At 44.2% G+C, this 17914-nt stretch overlaps 1 protein-coding gene across 1 annotated transcript in view; it reads left to right on the forward strand.

The window, feature by feature from the left end:
* The window catches only part of FMO1 (flavin containing dimethylaniline monoxygenase 1), a 30588-nt gene that overhangs the window by 10542 nt on the left and 2132 nt on the right, over nt 1–17914 (forward strand). Inside the window, exons 3-8 of the mRNA XM_063133485.1 lie at nt 1571–1759; nt 2151–2313; nt 7042–7184; nt 13673–13872; nt 14891–15246; nt 16859–16931. Of these exons, the coding sequence (XP_062989555.1) occupies nt 1571–1759; nt 2151–2313; nt 7042–7184; nt 13673–13872; nt 14891–15246; nt 16859–16931 (1124 nt within the window). The remainder of the gene's footprint in view (nt 1–1570; nt 1760–2150; nt 2314–7041; nt 7185–13672; nt 13873–14890; nt 15247–16858; nt 16932–17914) is intronic.

Genomic DNA, 17914 nt, shown 5'->3' on the forward strand with positions numbered 1-17914 from the left:
AATTTCATTCTGTTGTTTTCAGCCCAGCACTCCAGCCTATCAAGACCACTTTGAAGTTTGTTTCTGTCTTCCAGGGTATTAGCTATCCCACCCAATTTTGTGTCATCTGCAAATTTGATCAGCGTTCCCTGCACCTCCTCGTCCAAATCATTAATAAAAATGTTGAAGACCACTGGGCCCAGGACCGAGCCCTGCGGTACCCCACTCATTACCTCCCCCCAGTTTGAGAAGGTTCTGTTGATAAGCACTCTTTGAGTCCGATTCTGTAGCCAACTGTGAATCCACCTAATAGCTGTTCCGTCTAGCCCACTTTTAGCTAGTTTGCTAATGAGAACATCATGGGCACTTTGTCAAAAGCTTCAAGATGAGATGAATGGGCAGGAAAAAAATGAAAGAACAAAATGGAGGAAGAAATGGGCATCATATGTTAAAATAAATAAGATGGATGGATGATATTCTGGAGGTGACCGACTTGACCTTGGGGGAGCTAGGGGTGACAACGGCCGGCAGAAAGCTCTGGCGTGGGCTGGTCCATGAAGTCACGAAGAGTCGGAAGCGACTGAACGAATAAACAACAAACAATAATAAACACATTCAGATTATTGTTAGAGTGGAAATTATGGCAGCCGTATCATTTGTTCTTTATGTATCTATTAACATTAAATGGACATTTTTACACTACCGTTTCACAAGGGTGACCATATGAAAAGGAGGACAGGGCTCCTGTATCTTTAACAGTTGTATTGGAAAGGGAAATTGTATTTGAAATTGAATTCCATCAGGTATACGCTGAAATTCTCTTTTCTATGCAACTGTTAAAGATACAGGAGCCCTGTCCTCCTTTTCATAGGGTCACCCTATGTATTACCCATTCTGGTATCCTTCTCAGGCCATTCTCTGTCTAGGGTGACCCTATGAAAAGGAGGACAGGGCTCCTGTATCTTTAACAGTTGCACAGAAAAGGGAATTTCTGCAGGTGTCATTTGTATATATGAGAACCTGGTGAAATTCCCTCTTCATCACAACAGTTAAAGCTGCAGGAGCTATACTAGAGTGACCAGATTTAACAGAGGGCAGGGCACCTGCAGCTTTAACTGTTGTGATGAAGAGGAAATTTCCCCAGGTTCCCCATATCTACAAATGACACCTGCTGAAATTCCCTTTTCAATACAACTGTTAAAGATACAGGAGCCCTGTCCTCCTTTTCATGTGGTCACCCTATATTACAACATGCTCAGTCCTTCCCTTAGAACTACTGGAAACTGAACTTTCTATAAAGTAACTGTGGGATCTTCACCAGATTTCTTAAACCTTCACCAAACCAAAATTCTTTGGGGGAAGTAGATGTGTCTGTAGTTTCTGGTCTTTTTTAAAAGCGCAGCTCTGCATTTGACTGTGTTTACTGTGAAGGGAGCCGGCTGCTCTTTTAATTTTGGTGTCCTTTTAATACAATACATAGTTTTTGAGACGTGAGGCAGACAAATAAAACAATGGATGCTCAACTCTGTTTTTATACCTGCATTTTTTTAAAAAAGACAAATGAGTAAAGAGGCTTCCTTGTTGTGGATAGGACTATGTTGAGGAGGGGAGAGCCAGCCTCTACAAAACATTGGTCAGTAACACCTGCAAGGAGATGTCGGCCTTCTCAGACTTTCCGTACCCAGAAGATTTTCCAGTCTTTTTACCCAGTGCCAGGTTCCTTGAATATCTGGGGATGTATACAAAACATTTTGATCTTCGGAAACACATTCAGTTCAAGGTAAGCTGAAAAAAAGGTGGACGTTTTGAAATCCTTTCAAAATAAGTAAAGAAAAAGGAGATTCTTTCACTTTTACAGTTAAATGCTGCATTATTTTTGCTCTGATTTTTTTTAATTATTTTTTTTTTTACCAAAAGTGCTGTTTAGATACAGAAGTGAAACTGGAGGCTTACACTGTTACCTAAAGAACCTCTAAACAACCATGGATAGGGAATGATGAGTGCACAATAAATGCTTCATGTAGAAAAGTCCATATTTGTTTCTAGCCTGAAAAGATGTCTATGACCTTAGTAAAACTAGCTTTCTAAACCCAGTTGGACACACTGGATTTAGAAGTTCACTTCTTTCTGGATTCATTTTCACATCTGATTATTTTCCTGAAATGTTTCAGACTGTAGTGATCAGCATACGGAAGCAACCTGACTTCTCTACCACCGGCCAATGGAACGTTGTCACGGAGACCAATGGGAAGCAGACGTCAGCCATCTTTGATGCTGTGATGGTTTGCATTGGTTACCTTACCGATCCTTCTTTGCCGCTCAGCTCTTTCTCTGGTATAGCTGTTCTTGGGTTTTCTTCTATTTTGCTCCAATATCCACAGTCGGGCAATACCTTTATTAGGATCATCCAGATGTTTCAAAATAGTGAGCAAGCTTTTGATTTCTCCAGAACTCTTCAGCAAGTTGGATGTTAAGCAAAGGGGAGTTGGGGTGGGGAGAGCAGGAAGAAAGTTTGGCTCAATGTTGAAGCCACAAAAGCCCTATGTGCATGCAGGGGGGGAATATAAAGGGGGACATGGGCACGCAAACAAGCCCTACCTAGAGCGTCCCCCGTGCACCCAGAACCCAGTTAATCCTTTGTGAATTGAGCGCAAACCTCTCTTCAGACCTTTGTGCTTAATGCGGGATGGTCTAATTGGAAGCCCAGTGCGTGGGGATGCTAAGGGTGGGACTTACATGCACGCCCATGTCCCCCTCCACATTTTGGTTCTCCACGCAAGCAGCCAAATGCCAGCATAGGGCTAACGTCTGCATTTAGTCCCAGTCTTATGATGGAATGTAGAAGGAGATAGTAGATTTAATGGGATTAGGCTCCACTGGTTGTTCTGCAGGTTTCAAAGCCCTAAACAACTTGGGACCAGGATACCTAGCAGACTGCCTTCCCTTATACATACCCAGATGACCTGTAAGATCAGCAGAGGAGGTCTTGCTGGTTTGGGAGGTGGTCCATCTTTTTTAAATGCCTCCTGAAAACACACTTGTTCACCCAGGCTTTCCCTGGGCTGTAAGTAAATTAATTAATTTGTAAACCGTCCAGAGAGAATCATAGAATCATAGAATAGCAGAGTTGGAAGGGGCCTACAAGGCCATCGAGTCCAACCCCCTGCTCAATGCAGGAATCCACCCTAAAGCAGCCCTGACAGATGGTTGTCCAGCTGCCTCTTGAATGCCTCTAGTGTGGGAGAGCCCACAACCTCCCTAGGTAACTGATTCCACCGTCACACTGCTCTAACAGTCAGGAAGTTTTTCCTGATGTCCAGCTGGAATCTGGCTTCCTTTAACTTGAGCCCATTATTCCGTGTCCTGCACTCTGGGAGGATCGAGAAGAGATCCTGGCCCTCCTCTGTGTGACAACCTTTTAAGTATTTGAAGAGTGCTCTCATGTCTCCCCTCAATCTTCTCTTCTCCAGGCTAAACATGCCCAGTTCTTTCAGTCTCTCTTCATAGGGCTTTGTTTCCAGACCCCTGATCATCCTGGTTGCCCTCCTCTGAACACGCTCCAGCTTGTCTGCGTCCTTCTTGAATTGTGGAGCCCAGAACTGGACGCAATACTCTAGATGAGGCCTAACCAGGGCCGAATAGAGAGGAACCAGTACCTCCCGTGATTTGGAAGCTATACTTCTATTAATGCAGCCCAAAATAGCATTTGCCTTTCTTGCAGCCATATCGCACTGTTGGCTCATATTCAACAGCTCATATTCAGAGCTTCGGCTATGGGGCGGTATATAAATGTAAATAATAATAATAATAATAATAATAATAATAATAATACCGCTCCATTTTACTGCTCCTTTGTTTCTTACTGTAGTTGGACATGTTTTAATGTGGTATTTTTAATATTGCATTGTAGTATTGTGAACCACTGAGAGATTATACTATATTTGGTGGTACATAAATACCACAAGTAAATAAATAAATACACTTCACCCAGAATTTTATTTTATTTATTTATTTAAAACATTTGTATCCTGCCCTATATCATTAAGATCTCAGAGCGGCGTACAGATAAAAACATACAGTATAAAACAAGAAATATGCAGTTAAAAACAAATTAAACCATGGCAGGATCTACACTACTGCTTTATAATGGTTTATAACAGTAGCGACAACTGTTTAGGCCCAGGACACACTCCCTATACAGTCTTCAAAATGTTTTCAAAGTGTTATATCCTGCTTAGTGTAGATCTGGCCCATGATCCAAGTTAAAACAATATATAATTTAAAATTATTGCTGGAACAGAGGAACACACAATGACTGATACCCCATAAATACGCTTTAGACTTTGACTGAATGCAGACATTTTGGTTTCAAGATCAAAAGCGTCATAAGACAAGAATTTTATAGCATGCTCATTACTGGGCATTCAAAGGTTTCCGTGGGTCCTATTCACAATGCCATCCAACTCCTGCTCTTTCAGATATTTTCCCATCTCAAAAATAGACCCAGCAAAATCCGTTTTGTTTTCCTGTAGTGAGACATGCAGACATTTCCTGCTGTGTGCAGGAAAAACAGTGCCAAAAAACACCGCCCACATGGTCTTTGTTTACTTCCTCTTACTATTGGAGATGAAGAGTACTGGAGAACCTGAAAGCTTACTCACTATATTGTGTTATTTTAGTTGGTTCTAATAAAGGTATTGCCAGATTGCATTTTAGATGTTTTTCTTCTTATGGTCCGGCATGGCTTCCTTGTTTGTTTTTTCTGTTTAAAGCATCATCAGATTGGGGTGGGGGGTGGGCGTGGCATTGTGTTTCCTTGCTGTCACTTTTTCCCCCTGCTTCTGTCCCACAATGCTTCCTCTTTCTTCACACAGAGGAAGAAAGAGGAAGTAAGCAATGACCACATGGCTCATTCAGTAGGTGTTTTTATCACACCGCTTTTCTTGCACACAAAAAGAAATGGTGGCACATTTCATTTTTTAAAAAAAGGATTCCATCCATTTTGTGATGGAAAGAAGGCCAGAAGAAGCAGGAGACGCATGGGAGGCTGATGACATCGTCAAAAGGACTGCAAACATCCACAAGTGGGCAGTAACATTCATCTGATGACGCTCTTAGTGTTTATGCCATAACTGTCTTGGACATGCTTGGCAAGAACAGCCACATCTGCATACCCAAAACACATCTTATTTCTTTGTATTCCTAGAATTCAGTTGTGTTTTTGTCTTCCAAGAAGTGTAGATTATTTATAGGCAAAGCTGTGTGTGTGTTTCTTCCAACATTGTTCCCAGATTTTATTTATGACGCTGTGTGAGTACGTGCAGGATATTGCAATTTTCACCCGTGAAAAAGAACAGAAAATGAGCATGTCAAGAAGAGAGTTATGCTCAAACAACTTGTCCCGAGCATGTTCATAGTTCCCATGAAGCTGCTGCTTCTTTTGTTAATGGCGAGGAGGAGTGTGTTCAATCATGCAAGCTTCCACCTGAAATGGTACAGTCCAGGAAGACTTTATCGGATGACTTGCTATTTGTGTGGATTAGCTCAATTCTGGAGCATTGGGGACTGGGGAAGCGATGTTAAGTGGAGTGAGTGGGCTTGTGTTAGAGGGCATATCTTCACTGTGGATACAGCAAAAGAGTTTTGCTTTATGCCTCATGCTCAGGCTTGACCAATCACCATATTTGGGGTCCATATGGATAAACTGGGAACCATTTTTTAAACCTTACCAAATAGCATAGCCCAGCTGGCTAACTTGAGAGACTTGGGTTGCTTGTTAAATACTGATCTCCCTATTAACCTTCTACTTCCTCTCTTTATGATGAGGGATGAGTTCAGCCTTGCATGGTCTACTTTTTTGTCTTTATTAGAAACCCTGTTGTCTTGGTGAAATCCTCTTAAAATCCAGGATCTCTTAAAAATTAAGACATACTAATCTGTGTTAAGAGATCCTGATTGTGCAAAGAAGAGACTTGTTGGATGACCAAGATCTACTTAGACCAGCATTCTTTGCAAGGATCCCAGCAACCACCAGGCAGTCGGTGGTCCATAGTAAATTGACCCCTGGTCCCCTGGTTGACCATAATCTACCTTCTGCCAACCCCTGATCTAAAATAAGCTTCACAGAGGGCAAAGAGGGTTGGTTTGCTGGCATGAGGAGATATAATTTCTGGGAGATGTCTAGTACAGGGGTAGGATGTTAACAGGTACTCAGTTCTAGCCGTGTGATTTTGGGGGTTGTTTCATGGGGCTCTCAAGCACAGTCACATGCTGAAGACATATCTCTAAGTCTTTTAGTTATCTCTTATATTCATAGAATATGCTACCCATCTTTGTTGCATTCTGGAATTCTTAGGAAAGCATTTTATAAATTCATTAGATGGTGCTAAACGTGCCACTCGGCCTCAGACCCCATTTAAAAGATGGGGATAAAAATACTAATCTTCTTTACAGGGCTCTTGTAGGGATAATTTGAAATGCTGTGGCTCAGTAGTAGAGCACAGGTTTTGTATGCAGAAGGTCCCAAATTCAATCCCCGGCATCTCCAGGTAGGGCTGGGAAGGAATCCTGCCTGGAACCCTGGAGAGACGCTGCTGCCAGTCACTGTTGATAATCCTGGGCTTGATGGACCAAGGGTCAGATTAGGTAGAAGGCAGCTTCCAAGGTTCCGTTCTGGGAGGAGCCATAGCTCAGGGCACCTGCTTTGCATGCAGAAGGCCCCAGGTGCGATCCCTGTCTTCTCCAAATAGGCTGAGGAAAGACTCTTGCCTGAAACTCTCAAGAGCCGCTGCCAGTCAGGGTTCACAATATTGAGCTAGATGGTTCAGTGAGGTCTGACTCAATATAAGACAGCTTCCTATATTCCTATGATAATGTATGTGAAGCACTCCGGACATTAGAAATGCACTATATAAACACTAAACGTGGGCTTTACTTGCTGGGAAGTAAATCCCACAACATCCAGTGTAATTTACTTCTGAACAAACATGCACAACATTGAGATACAGTTATTTCAAGTTTCATTCGGAAGGCCATTGAGGTATGTCCTTGTTTTCCACACAGGTATAGACCAGTTTAATGGCCAGTACTTTCACAGCCGAGACTACAAAAACGCAGAGGAATTCAGAGATAAAAGAGTGCTTGTGATTGGCATGGGGAATTCTGGAGTTGATATTGCAGTGGATGCCACTCACACAGCAAAAAAGGTAATATTCCTCCGCTCAGTTTTATGTCCTGGAACTTGGCTATGCTATACGTTCCCCTTTGGTAGAGAGGAACAGAATGCTTGTTCTCTTGCGAGGAACCCAAATGGAAGAAAGTTCAACTATTCTCTACAGGCCAATTAAAATGCAAACATTAACATACAATTAAATAGAAGAAATTGGTACTTCTCTGAATTGTAATGAACTCTCCAGGAAGCCAGACCTAGTAACAAATAGCCAGAATCTCTGGAGTATGAAAGAAGATTCACAAGACAGTACTTTTGTCATTGCTGTAGGGCTTTTCTACACCGGGGTTTTATCCTAAATCTTTACCAGGGTTTCTGCTTCCCAGTTCTTTGTAGGATTAAATCAACTCCTTTATGTGTGATAAGACGTGCTTTTTTTCTGGGGATTTCCTTTCTCTGCAAGTTCTATATGTTTCATTAGACAGCCACTAGTTGGCGATGTGGTATAGCGGAATTGCGGAAGTACACGCAGCCGCTATAGCGCTTCATCACGGTTCTAGAAAAAATGGCAGACTTTCCCTGATCTTAACAACAACAACAACAGGATAAAGGCTAAAAAGCATGCGAGAAGCCCTGGAGGTTGATGACGTTCATGTAAAGGATCTGCAAACTTCTGTGAGTGAGCAATTACGAGCGCACAATAAAAGCCTCATGTAGAGATGCCTGTAATACAGCCTACATCAGCCTGGTACCCTCCAGATGTTTTGGATGACAAACTCCCAGTAGTCTTAAACCAAGGGCCATGCTGGCTGAGGCTGAGGAGAGTTGGAATCCCAAACTTTTGGAGGATACCAGGCTGAGGAAGGCTGCCATAACTCAAGACACTCTGTGAATACCCAAGGGAGCCCTTCAGAGGGTTTCAGTGTGCATGGGCTCTAACTCTTTTAAAGGGACGTAAAAAGAAGACAACAGAGGAAACCAATGTGGCTCCACAAAAAGCTTATTGATGAACTGAAAACAAAAAGGGATACATATAGGAAGTGGAAGGAAGGCCAGGCTACAAAAGAAGAGTACAGACAAGTGGCGCAGAAGTGCCGAAATGGCGTCAGGAAGGCTAAAGCTGTGAATGAGCTGAGATTAGCGAGGGATGCTAAAAGCAATAAAAAGGCTTTCTTCAGATACGTGAGTAGTAAAAGACAGAGGAAAGAAATGGTGGTTCAACTGCTTAATGAGGATGGCAAATTGATAACAGATGACAACGAAAAGGCTGAAGTGCTCAATTCCTACTTTGCCTCGGTCTTCTCCCAAAAGCAGGTCTATGACCCCCCTGGAAAAAGTGAAGCAGAAGTTGACGGGGCAGGATTGCAGTTTGAGATTGATAAACAAATGGTCAAAGAACACCTAATTTCCTTGAGTTCAAATCTCCAGGGCCCGATGAACTGCATCCAAGAGTAATGAAGGAGCTAGCGGAAGAACTCTCAGAACCTTTGTCTATTATCTTTGCAAAATCATGGAAGACGGGTGAGGTGCCGGATGACTGGAGGAGGGCTAACGTTGTCCCTATCTTCAAAAAGGGCAAAAAGGAGGAACCTGGGAACTACAGACCAGTCAGTCTGACATCCATCCCTGGGAAAATTCTGGAGCAGATTATAAAGAAGTCAATCTGTAAACACCTTGAAATCAATGCAGTGATTACTAGAAGCCAACATGGATTTGTCAGGAACAAATCCTGTCAGACTAATTTGATCTCATTTTTTGATAGGATAACCTCCCTTGTGGACTGTGGGAATGCTGTGGACGTCATATATCTTGACTTCAGCAAAGCTTTTGACAAAGTACCACATGACATTCTGATTAACAAACTAGCTAAAAGTGGGCTAGATGGAACAACTATTAGGTGGATCCACAGTTGGCTACAGAATCGGACTCAAAGAGTACTTATCAATGGAGCCTTCTCAAACTGGGGAGAGGCAACGAGTGGGGTGCCGCAGGGCTCAGTCCTGGGCCCAGTGCTCTTCAACATCTTTATTAATGATTTGGACGAGGAGGTGCAGGGAACGCTGATCAAATTTGCAGATGACACAAAATTGGGTGGGATAGCTAATACCCTGGAAGACAGAAACAAACTTCAAAGTGATCTTGATAGGCTGGAGTGCTGGGCTGAAAACAACAGAATGAAATTTAATAGGGATAAATTCCAAGTTCTACATTTAGGGAATAGAAACCAAATGCACAGTTACAAGATGGGGAACACTTGGCTCAGCAATACTACAAACGAGAAAGATCTTGGAATTGTTGTAGATCACAAGCTGAATATGAGCCAACAGTGCGATATGGCTGCAAGAAAGGCAAATGCTATTTTGGGCTGCATTAATAGAAGTATAGCTTCCAAATCACGTGAGGTACTGGTTCCTCTCTATTCGGCCCTGGTTAGGCCTCATCTAGAGTATTGCGTCCAGTTCTGGGCTCCACAATTCAAGAAGGACGCAGACAAGCTGGAGCGTGTTCAGAAGAGGGCAACCAGGATGATCAGAGGTCTAGAAACAAAGCCCTATGAAGAGAGACTGAAAGAACTGGGCATGTTTAGCCTGGAGAAGAGAAGATTGAGGGGAGACATGATAGCAGTCTTCAAATACTTAAAAGGTTGTCACACAGAGGAGGGCCAGGATCTCTTCTCGATCCTCCCAGAGTGCAGGACACGGAATAACGGGTTCAAGTTAAAAGAAGCCAGATTCCGGCTGGACATCAGGAAAAACTTCCTGACTGTTAGAGCAGTGCGACAATGGAATCAGCTACCTAGGGAGGTTGTGGGCTCTCCCACACTAGAGGCATTCAAGAGGCAGCTGGACAACCATCTGTCAGGGATGCTTTAGGGTGGATTCCTGCATTGAGCAGGGGGTTGGACTCGATGGCCTTGTAGGCCCCTTCCAACTCTGCTATTCTATGATTCTATGAATAGTGAGACAATCGCCAGAGAGTGGCCAATGGGTGTACATTCCCCAGCTAAAGCACTGATTTGTCCATCTAATAATTCACAGACACACACACACCAGGCTTTTTAATGTGGCATGACCACTTCCATTTAAAAAATAAGAGCTGGGCAGGATCTACACTACTGCTTTATAATGGTTTATAACAGTATTGACAACTGTTTGGACTCAGGACACATTCCATATACCGTTTTCAACCCGTTTTCAAAGTGTAATGTCCTGCTTGGTGTAAACCTGGCCCTGGTTTTAACAGAAAATGTCTAGTGGTATATAGTGATTCTACAATGTGGTAGTGGTCCAAACTTCGCCAATTTGACCTGTGCCTTCCAAACTGCCCCTGTCTTAGTGTGTGTGTGCGTGTGTGTGTGTGGCGGGGGTCAATACCATGTTTAAATCATTCTGGGGAGATAATCTCCTTTAACTACTATCCCTGACTGTGAGCATAGTAGAATCCTGGGAATATATTAAGGAATATACTGGTCCTTCTAAGATGCTCCTTCTACGTAGGTAGAAGTCTCAAAAATAACTGCTCTTTATAGGATTATAACCTAAATACTCATAGACATTTAGACTAGGCAACAGGTTTATAAAAGCTTTGACTGGTATGAGAAGAGCAAAACGTCTGTTCAATTTCTTATGGCCTTATTTGGAAATGTGATTGCGCCATCTAGTGAGAAACATTATGACCTCAAGCAATGTAGATTTTGCCACATTTCCATTGTCAGTAAAGAGTTAGCATGCCAGAGTACAGCAAATATTTGCTAAGCAACAAATGTACTTAGAAGCAAGTTAGCAGCCTCTTTGGGTTGCTCAACCATTCCTTGCAAATGTTGTGATCAAGATAGATTTTTCATTGCTCTGTTGTAAATCTTCAGATCTGAAGAGGTGGGGAACACCCCTGTTAGGCAGAGTGAGGCAGCTGCTAACTTCAGGCTTCATTAAATAATAGCAAATCACCTATCTTAAAGGTATTATTAGATCATTATTGCATGCAGAGGCATATTTTAGACCTTCCAATTCGTACAGACCTGCTCCAAACCTTTTGGTACCCTATTTGGGATCTACCATTGTAAATGCACCCCAGGGGTCATCTATGGCAGCTCCCTAGGAACTCAATAACCTGATTTTGCTGCTCATCTAGGACTGCAAACTTTGGGGGGGGGGCCTTTCCAAGCATGTGGCAGGCTACAGTACATCAAAATGGAGAGGCAGATAAGAAATAAATTGATGATGATGATGATGATGATGATGATGATGATGATGATGGATGGACTGTGTTTGGCCATCAGTTGTGCAGGCCTTGTCTTGGGTCAGCTCTGGATTTGATGCAGCAATTTATAAACAGCATGTAGTCATGGCTCCACCATCTAATTACCTCATACTGGGTGAGGAGGAGAACTGTACACTACACACTAGATCATTTATTTGCCAGTTTAACTGTCATGGCTTCTCCCAAACATATCTTGGGAATTTCAAGAGATGGCAGTGGGATCCATGCCTTAGTTACAACAGGATGATTGCAGCAATACGCTCTATGTGGGGGTTTCCTTGAGAAGTGTCCGGAAACTTCAAATTGTTCAAAATGCAGCAGCTAGAAGGCAGGTACCAGGAGCAGGTTACTCCTGAAACAACTGCATCAGCTCCCGGATTGTTAGCAAGCCCAATTCAAAGTGCTGTTTTTCACCTTTAAAGTACGAAAGAATTCAGGACCAGGGTATCTGAAGGACCACCTCATCCTCGTCTGTGAGCTTGTCAGTGTCCACACGTTGAGAGCATGTCATTCTGGGTTACAAACTCACATTTGAGGGGAACAAGGAAGATTCCGTTGCAGTAAAATCTTTGGCCTTTAATCTCTTGAGCCTTTTCTCATGGCCTACATTGCTTGCAGGGTGTGTGGCTTTTATAGTATTTTTATTGCACCTTGTTTGTGAGCCAACTTTGAACTTAGGAAAGGCAGAGCATGTATAGTTTAAATAAATATATAATAGAAATGTGTAGTTAAGAGCCCAGAATTCTCTTAGGACGTAGGGGGTGCCAGTTGTGTCTTTGGACTTCTGGACCAACCAGCCGCCAAATGAAGAGGGCTGTCCCTGTTCCAGTTTTTCTCTGCACATTAATTTAATTCTCCCCCCAGTAAAATAATTGTTTATATTTGCAGGGGGGCAGAAGAGGTGTGCGGTTAGGTGTATATAATATTAAAAATGGCCCAGCCTGCCATTTTACTGTCTCCTGGTCTAGCGTGAGATGTCCTTGTTCGTGGAAGGCCACTCCAGCTGCCTCAGACCCAACTCAGCAGAGCCCAGGGGCCCGGCCTGCTTTGGGATCTGGTGAGGGCTGCCTGCCACCTCACTGCCCATCCACCACTCTCACCAAAATGCTCTCACCACTATGTACTACTGTCACTGCCCAGCCCCCACTGCTTGTCTGCACTAGTCATTCTTGCCTGAGATGTCAGGTTAACTAATTCAGATGGAAATCTGGAGGGAAATTCTGGGATGGAGCTTCCTGGCTGGACTGCTCACGTAGGCCCCCATGCCTGCTCCCAGTGCGGGCAAAGTCTGCCAGCTGCAGGATGGTAATGCAGTTTGTTGGCAGGAGCACAGGAGCTACTTCAACAAGGCCCAAAGGTGCCCTCCTCTCCCTTGCCAGTGAGTGAAAGTGTGCATTTTGTCCTTGGGGCTTGTCCTGTGTGAGTGTGTCAGGTATGGATTAGGGTTGGATGGGTTAGGTATTTATACCACACCCCTCAACCAAATTCCAGGGCAGCTTACAAAATACAATAAATGTAACACAGTGACGTAAAAACATAAAACACCAGCCAAGATGAAGCAAATCTAGCTAAATCTAGCCTGTGTTTGCCTGGTGTCAAAAAGCCATCAAAGTAGGTGTAAGCACCACAGCGTAGAGCATGCCACAATTTGGGCACCACCACTGAGAAGGCCCTTTCCCTGGAAACATCTGCCGTACCTCATATGGCAAAGGAACACAAAGGAACGACCTCTGGTGAAGGTCGTAGTACAGGGGTAGAGAACTTATGCCCCTCCAGATGTTGTTGGACTCAAACTCTCATCAGCCCCAGCCAGTCTGGCCAATGGTCAAGGATGATGGGAGTTGTGGTCCAACCTCTGGAGGGCCACAGGTTCTCCACCCTTGTCTTACTGTACCAAAAGGCACATGTGAAGACAGGCATCCTTTAGTTAACCTGTTTCCAAGTCATAAAGTGCTTTCAAGGGCAACTCCTACACTTTGAACTAAGCACGGAGACAGAGTGGGAGCAAGCCAATATGTATGGATTGTGGTGTGTGAGAGAGATAATAGACGCCCTCTTCCCAATGCATGTACTAGAATATCTTATTTCAAGAGTTGGCTTCCATACTATCCAAATCGTTAAAGTTCCCAGTTCCTTGGGGTGAGAGAATCACTGTTTAAAGACTTGAATTGTGTGGTGTAAGAATGTTCTTAAACTAATGATTGCTAGTGGGATACTGCTGTGTTTTAATGAACTTTTTCCCCCTTTTTTCCCCTTTTTTTTTAGGTGATGATCAGCACAAGCAGAGGTGCCTGGGTGATAAGCCGTGTGTTCGATAATGGCTACCCTTGGGACATGGTGTTCTTAACCCGTTTTATGAACATTGTCCGAAATAGCCTTCCTGCAAGCGTCACGGCATGGCTGCTTGCGAGCCGAGCTAACCAGTGGTTTAACCATGCAAACTATGGCATAATTCCAAAAGACAGGTACTTGGTGTAAACTGGGTGTTGAGAGGGCAGGGACCATAAAGACAGAAAATGGAAATAGATATATACAGCATGTATGCATGTGTAGAAAAGGTGGAAGTGAAGTGAATTCCCAAAAAAGCATTCACCAGGAGGTCCAATTGAACAAAACCTGGGAGAAAGGGTGCTTCCATAAAATGGAGGCAAGGAGTGTTGGCGCCTCAGACAGAAAATCCAAAAAAAACCTCCTCGATTAACACAAGGCTTTCATTGTGTGCTTATGATTGCTCACTAAATGATAATTTGTGGGTCCTTTACATGATGTCGTCCTGCAGGGCCTCTTCTGTTCTTTGCAACATTATTTTGTGTGTGGGGTGGTGGTGGTTAGATAGAGAAAAGTGTAGGAGAAGGATAAAAGCATCGTGTAGAAATGCCCTAAGCCTTATTTAAATAAATGGGAGCACTTTTAATGAGGCTTGGGCAGGAGAACTTCCTCTTGGATCATATATGCCTGCCTTCCAGTCTGGCACCCTGATGCCCAAAATCTCCCTCCAGAGGCTGCTGCCTCACTTTGCTACACATTAAGGTCATTTTTGCCTTTAAGCACAGGGCAAGGTCATTTTTGCCTTTAAGCACAGCACTAGAGGCCTTCAAGAGGCAGCTGGACAACCACCTGTCAGGGGTGCTTTAGGGTGGATTCCTGCATTGAGCAGGGGGTTGGACTCGATGGCCTTGTAGGCCCCTTCCAACTCTGCGATTCTATGATTCTATGACAACAGCAGAGGACTCTTGCTTTCACACCTTGCTTGTAGGCACCCTGGCTGGTCCCTGTTGGAAACAAAACCCTGGGTTGTATCCTGCAGGGCTATTCTCATATTGTTGGAAGGAATAGTAATAAAATGAAAGGCAGAGAAAAAAGGAGTCTGGGGGACTACCTTTCGTGTATATCATCTTGTAAAACCAACATAACACACTGAACTATTACATCTCCACGGCACCCAATATATTAATCTGAGTGTCTTGTATTCTTCCCTCTAAGGTCTGTGATGAGAGAGCCGGTGTTAAATGATGAAATCCCTGCATGCATCATCACTGGGAAGATCACTGTTAGGCCCGATGTAAAGGAGTTCAAAGAAAATTCTGTCGTCTTCGTAAACACTCCTGGTGCAGAGGAAGTGGACGTGGCTGTCTTTGCCACTGGATACAAAGCTTCTTTTCCGTTCATTGATGAGTCAATCATCAAGGTTGAAAATAAACATGCTTCGTTGTACAAATACGTCTTTCCCCCTCAGCTGGAGAAACCCACACTTGCCATTATAGGCTTCCTCAGGCCCTTAGGGGCAGTCCTGCCAGTCGTGGAGACCCAAGCACGCTGGGCCACGCGTGTCTTTAAGGGTAGGTGGGATGAGATACAACAGCAGTCTAGGAGGCTCTGGGAGTATTTGTTATGTCTGTAACGTGCTGGGAGGGTGTCTTCAACTGGGGACCTGGCAGCTAGACCAGGTTACTTTAAAGATGGCCTATGAATAATTTTAGATAGAGGGGAGATAGGCACCTTATTCTCTGTGCCATGAAAGGAGCTGCTGGCCTGCTTTCAGATACATGGCAGCTCCATACCGCTATTATACATGCAATAGAGGGCAGTACTATAGCTACTGGTCAGCAGCAGTTAGGTTTTATGGGACTCAGAGGGCTATCACCTGACCTGACTCACTCAGGCCTATCAGTACAAAGAGGCTTTTTGTGCACATTTCCCCTAATATATGCAGTTTTTCAAATATAAACATTTTTCTAAGTGACATTCCCTAGTATAATGCCTTTTTTGAGCTTTTCCCCTAATTTACATGTTGTAACAGTCCGGGGCGTGGGCGGCTGGGAGCGCAGACTGAGTGCCGGGACCCGGGAGAGCGAAGGTGTACAGAGACTAACACACACACAAGCTGTCTGGGATAGACCGGTTTACTTGTACAACCACAACATGGCGGGAGCAAGAGGCAGGGGCGAGGTTCCAGGGGCAACCCAGTGGTGGAGACCAGAGTCCAACAGGGCCAGCGGTAGTAGCAAGTCCAGGATCGAACAAGGGTTCAAAAGCAAGCTCCAACCTGAGTTCAGACAGGGCCAGAAGCAAGGGTTTGGTCCAGGGCACAGTCCAAGGTCAGGAACAAACAAGGCACACGGGAACAGGAGCCACGCACCACAGAAACGGTGTTACTGTGGTAAAAGCTGGAGCCACAATGTTGGTCTTAAAGGTTGTCACACAGAGGAGGGCCAGGATCTCTTCTCGATCCTCCCAGAGTGCAGGACACGGAATAACGGGCTCAAGTTAAAGGAAGCCAGATTCCAGCTGGATGTCAGGAAAAACGTCCTGACTTTTAGAGTAGTATGACAATGGAACCAGTTACCTAGGGAGGTTGTGGGATCTCCCACACTACAGGCATTCAAGAGGCAGCTGGACAACCATCTGTCAGGGATGCTTTAGGGTGGATTCCTGCATTGAGCAGGGGGTTGGACTCGATGGCCTCGTAGGCCCCTTCCAACTCTGCTATTCTATGATTCTATGAAATAGCCCTGACTCTAGCTGCTCCCAGCTGCACTGAATTAACCCACCATGAACCGCTGCTGGCCAGGGCCTGAGTTCTGCCAGCACTCTGCAGCAGAGCAGCCCTTTGAGCGCAGAGTCCTGGGTCCTGTAAGCACTCAGCAATAGTACTCCTGTCAAATGTTTTGTCTACATTTTTTGATTTGAGAAGGCTAAAAAAAGTGCAAACCTCACTATGTGACTGCATTCTGGTGTGTGAGTGCATTTGGGAACTGCAATGTACAATACCATGAGCAACTTTTTTGGGGGGGGGGATGGCTCTCTCATTTGTCACTTCTTATATTTCCCACACCAAGCAGAAGTTGATGCTTAGTTGGGCAGCTTGCTCCTCTGCCAAGAGACATCCTTCCTTTAATTTTTTAATGTATTTCTTTAATGACTTGCTGAAATATCCCTCCTATCTTCTAGGCTTGTGTAAGTTGCCTCCAGTTGACATAATGATGGAGGAGGTCAATGAAAAGAAGAAAAACATGCCCAACTGGTAAGCCCCTTTACAAGACCAAGACCATTAGCAGTAAGGATATGAATTAGAGGGTTGTCAGCTGACCAGAAAGAAACCTGGCCTGCTTTACTCCTACACCTTCAACATACACTTGATCTTCAGAAAGCAGCAGGTGAAGCTGTTCACAGTATAGAAGTACGCATTCTCATCTGCTAATGTCCGCACAACACACTACAGTTAAAGGCACATCTATTAAGGCCAGTGACAAACCTAGTCGCACCTACTGTGCAGATCAGTGGAGAGCGAGGAAGTTAAAATCCGTATGCTAAATAACAGTAGCAGGTCTCCTGTATCAGTCCATTGAGCAAACCTGAGCCAGAAGGTTTTATAGGGATCAGAGTGTTATCACCTGGCCCACACTGGCCTGTTGGTACAAAGAGGCTTTCTGGCTGGTCTCTCCTTTGGCTAGAGCTGGGCAGTGGGATACAGGCTTTATCCCCCTCTGCCATCAGGGCTTAGGCCCTGGCTCCTGAGAACACTTTGCAACAGAGAAAAGGGGTGTTAGACTAATTATTATACACTGCTGCAGTGTATTGCCTGATTGGATGCTTTCACTAATACTCATTGTGTATTCAGCAGCAGTTAATAAACTGAGCACAGGTATTCTGCTAGAAATTATAATCCTGGCTCAGAGAAGTTATAAAATTACAAACAAAACTAGTCATTCAAGGGAAGGGACTGGATAACCCTTAAAGCCTCTTGAAAATGCTTTGATTTTATAAGGTGAAGGCCCACGGTTTAGTTGGACAGCTCCTGCTTTGCATGCAGGTCACAGGCATGATCCCAGGCATCTCCGGTCTTGAACGCACTCTGAAGGGCTGGGAAAGACCTTTACTTGAGATTTTGGAGAGGTTGCTCATCAGAACAGGCAATAATAGGATAGAGTAAGCACAGGTAGCCTAGTAACTCCCTTTTTAATGGGCCCTTGATATTGGCTGACTATCACGCCTTTAAAAAGAAAT

Source organism: Elgaria multicarinata, chromosome 1 (assembly GCF_023053635.1).
Source record: "Elgaria multicarinata webbii isolate HBS135686 ecotype San Diego chromosome 1, rElgMul1.1.pri, whole genome shotgun sequence".
NCBI classification, from domain to species: domain Eukaryota; kingdom Metazoa; phylum Chordata; class Lepidosauria; order Squamata; family Anguidae; genus Elgaria; species Elgaria multicarinata.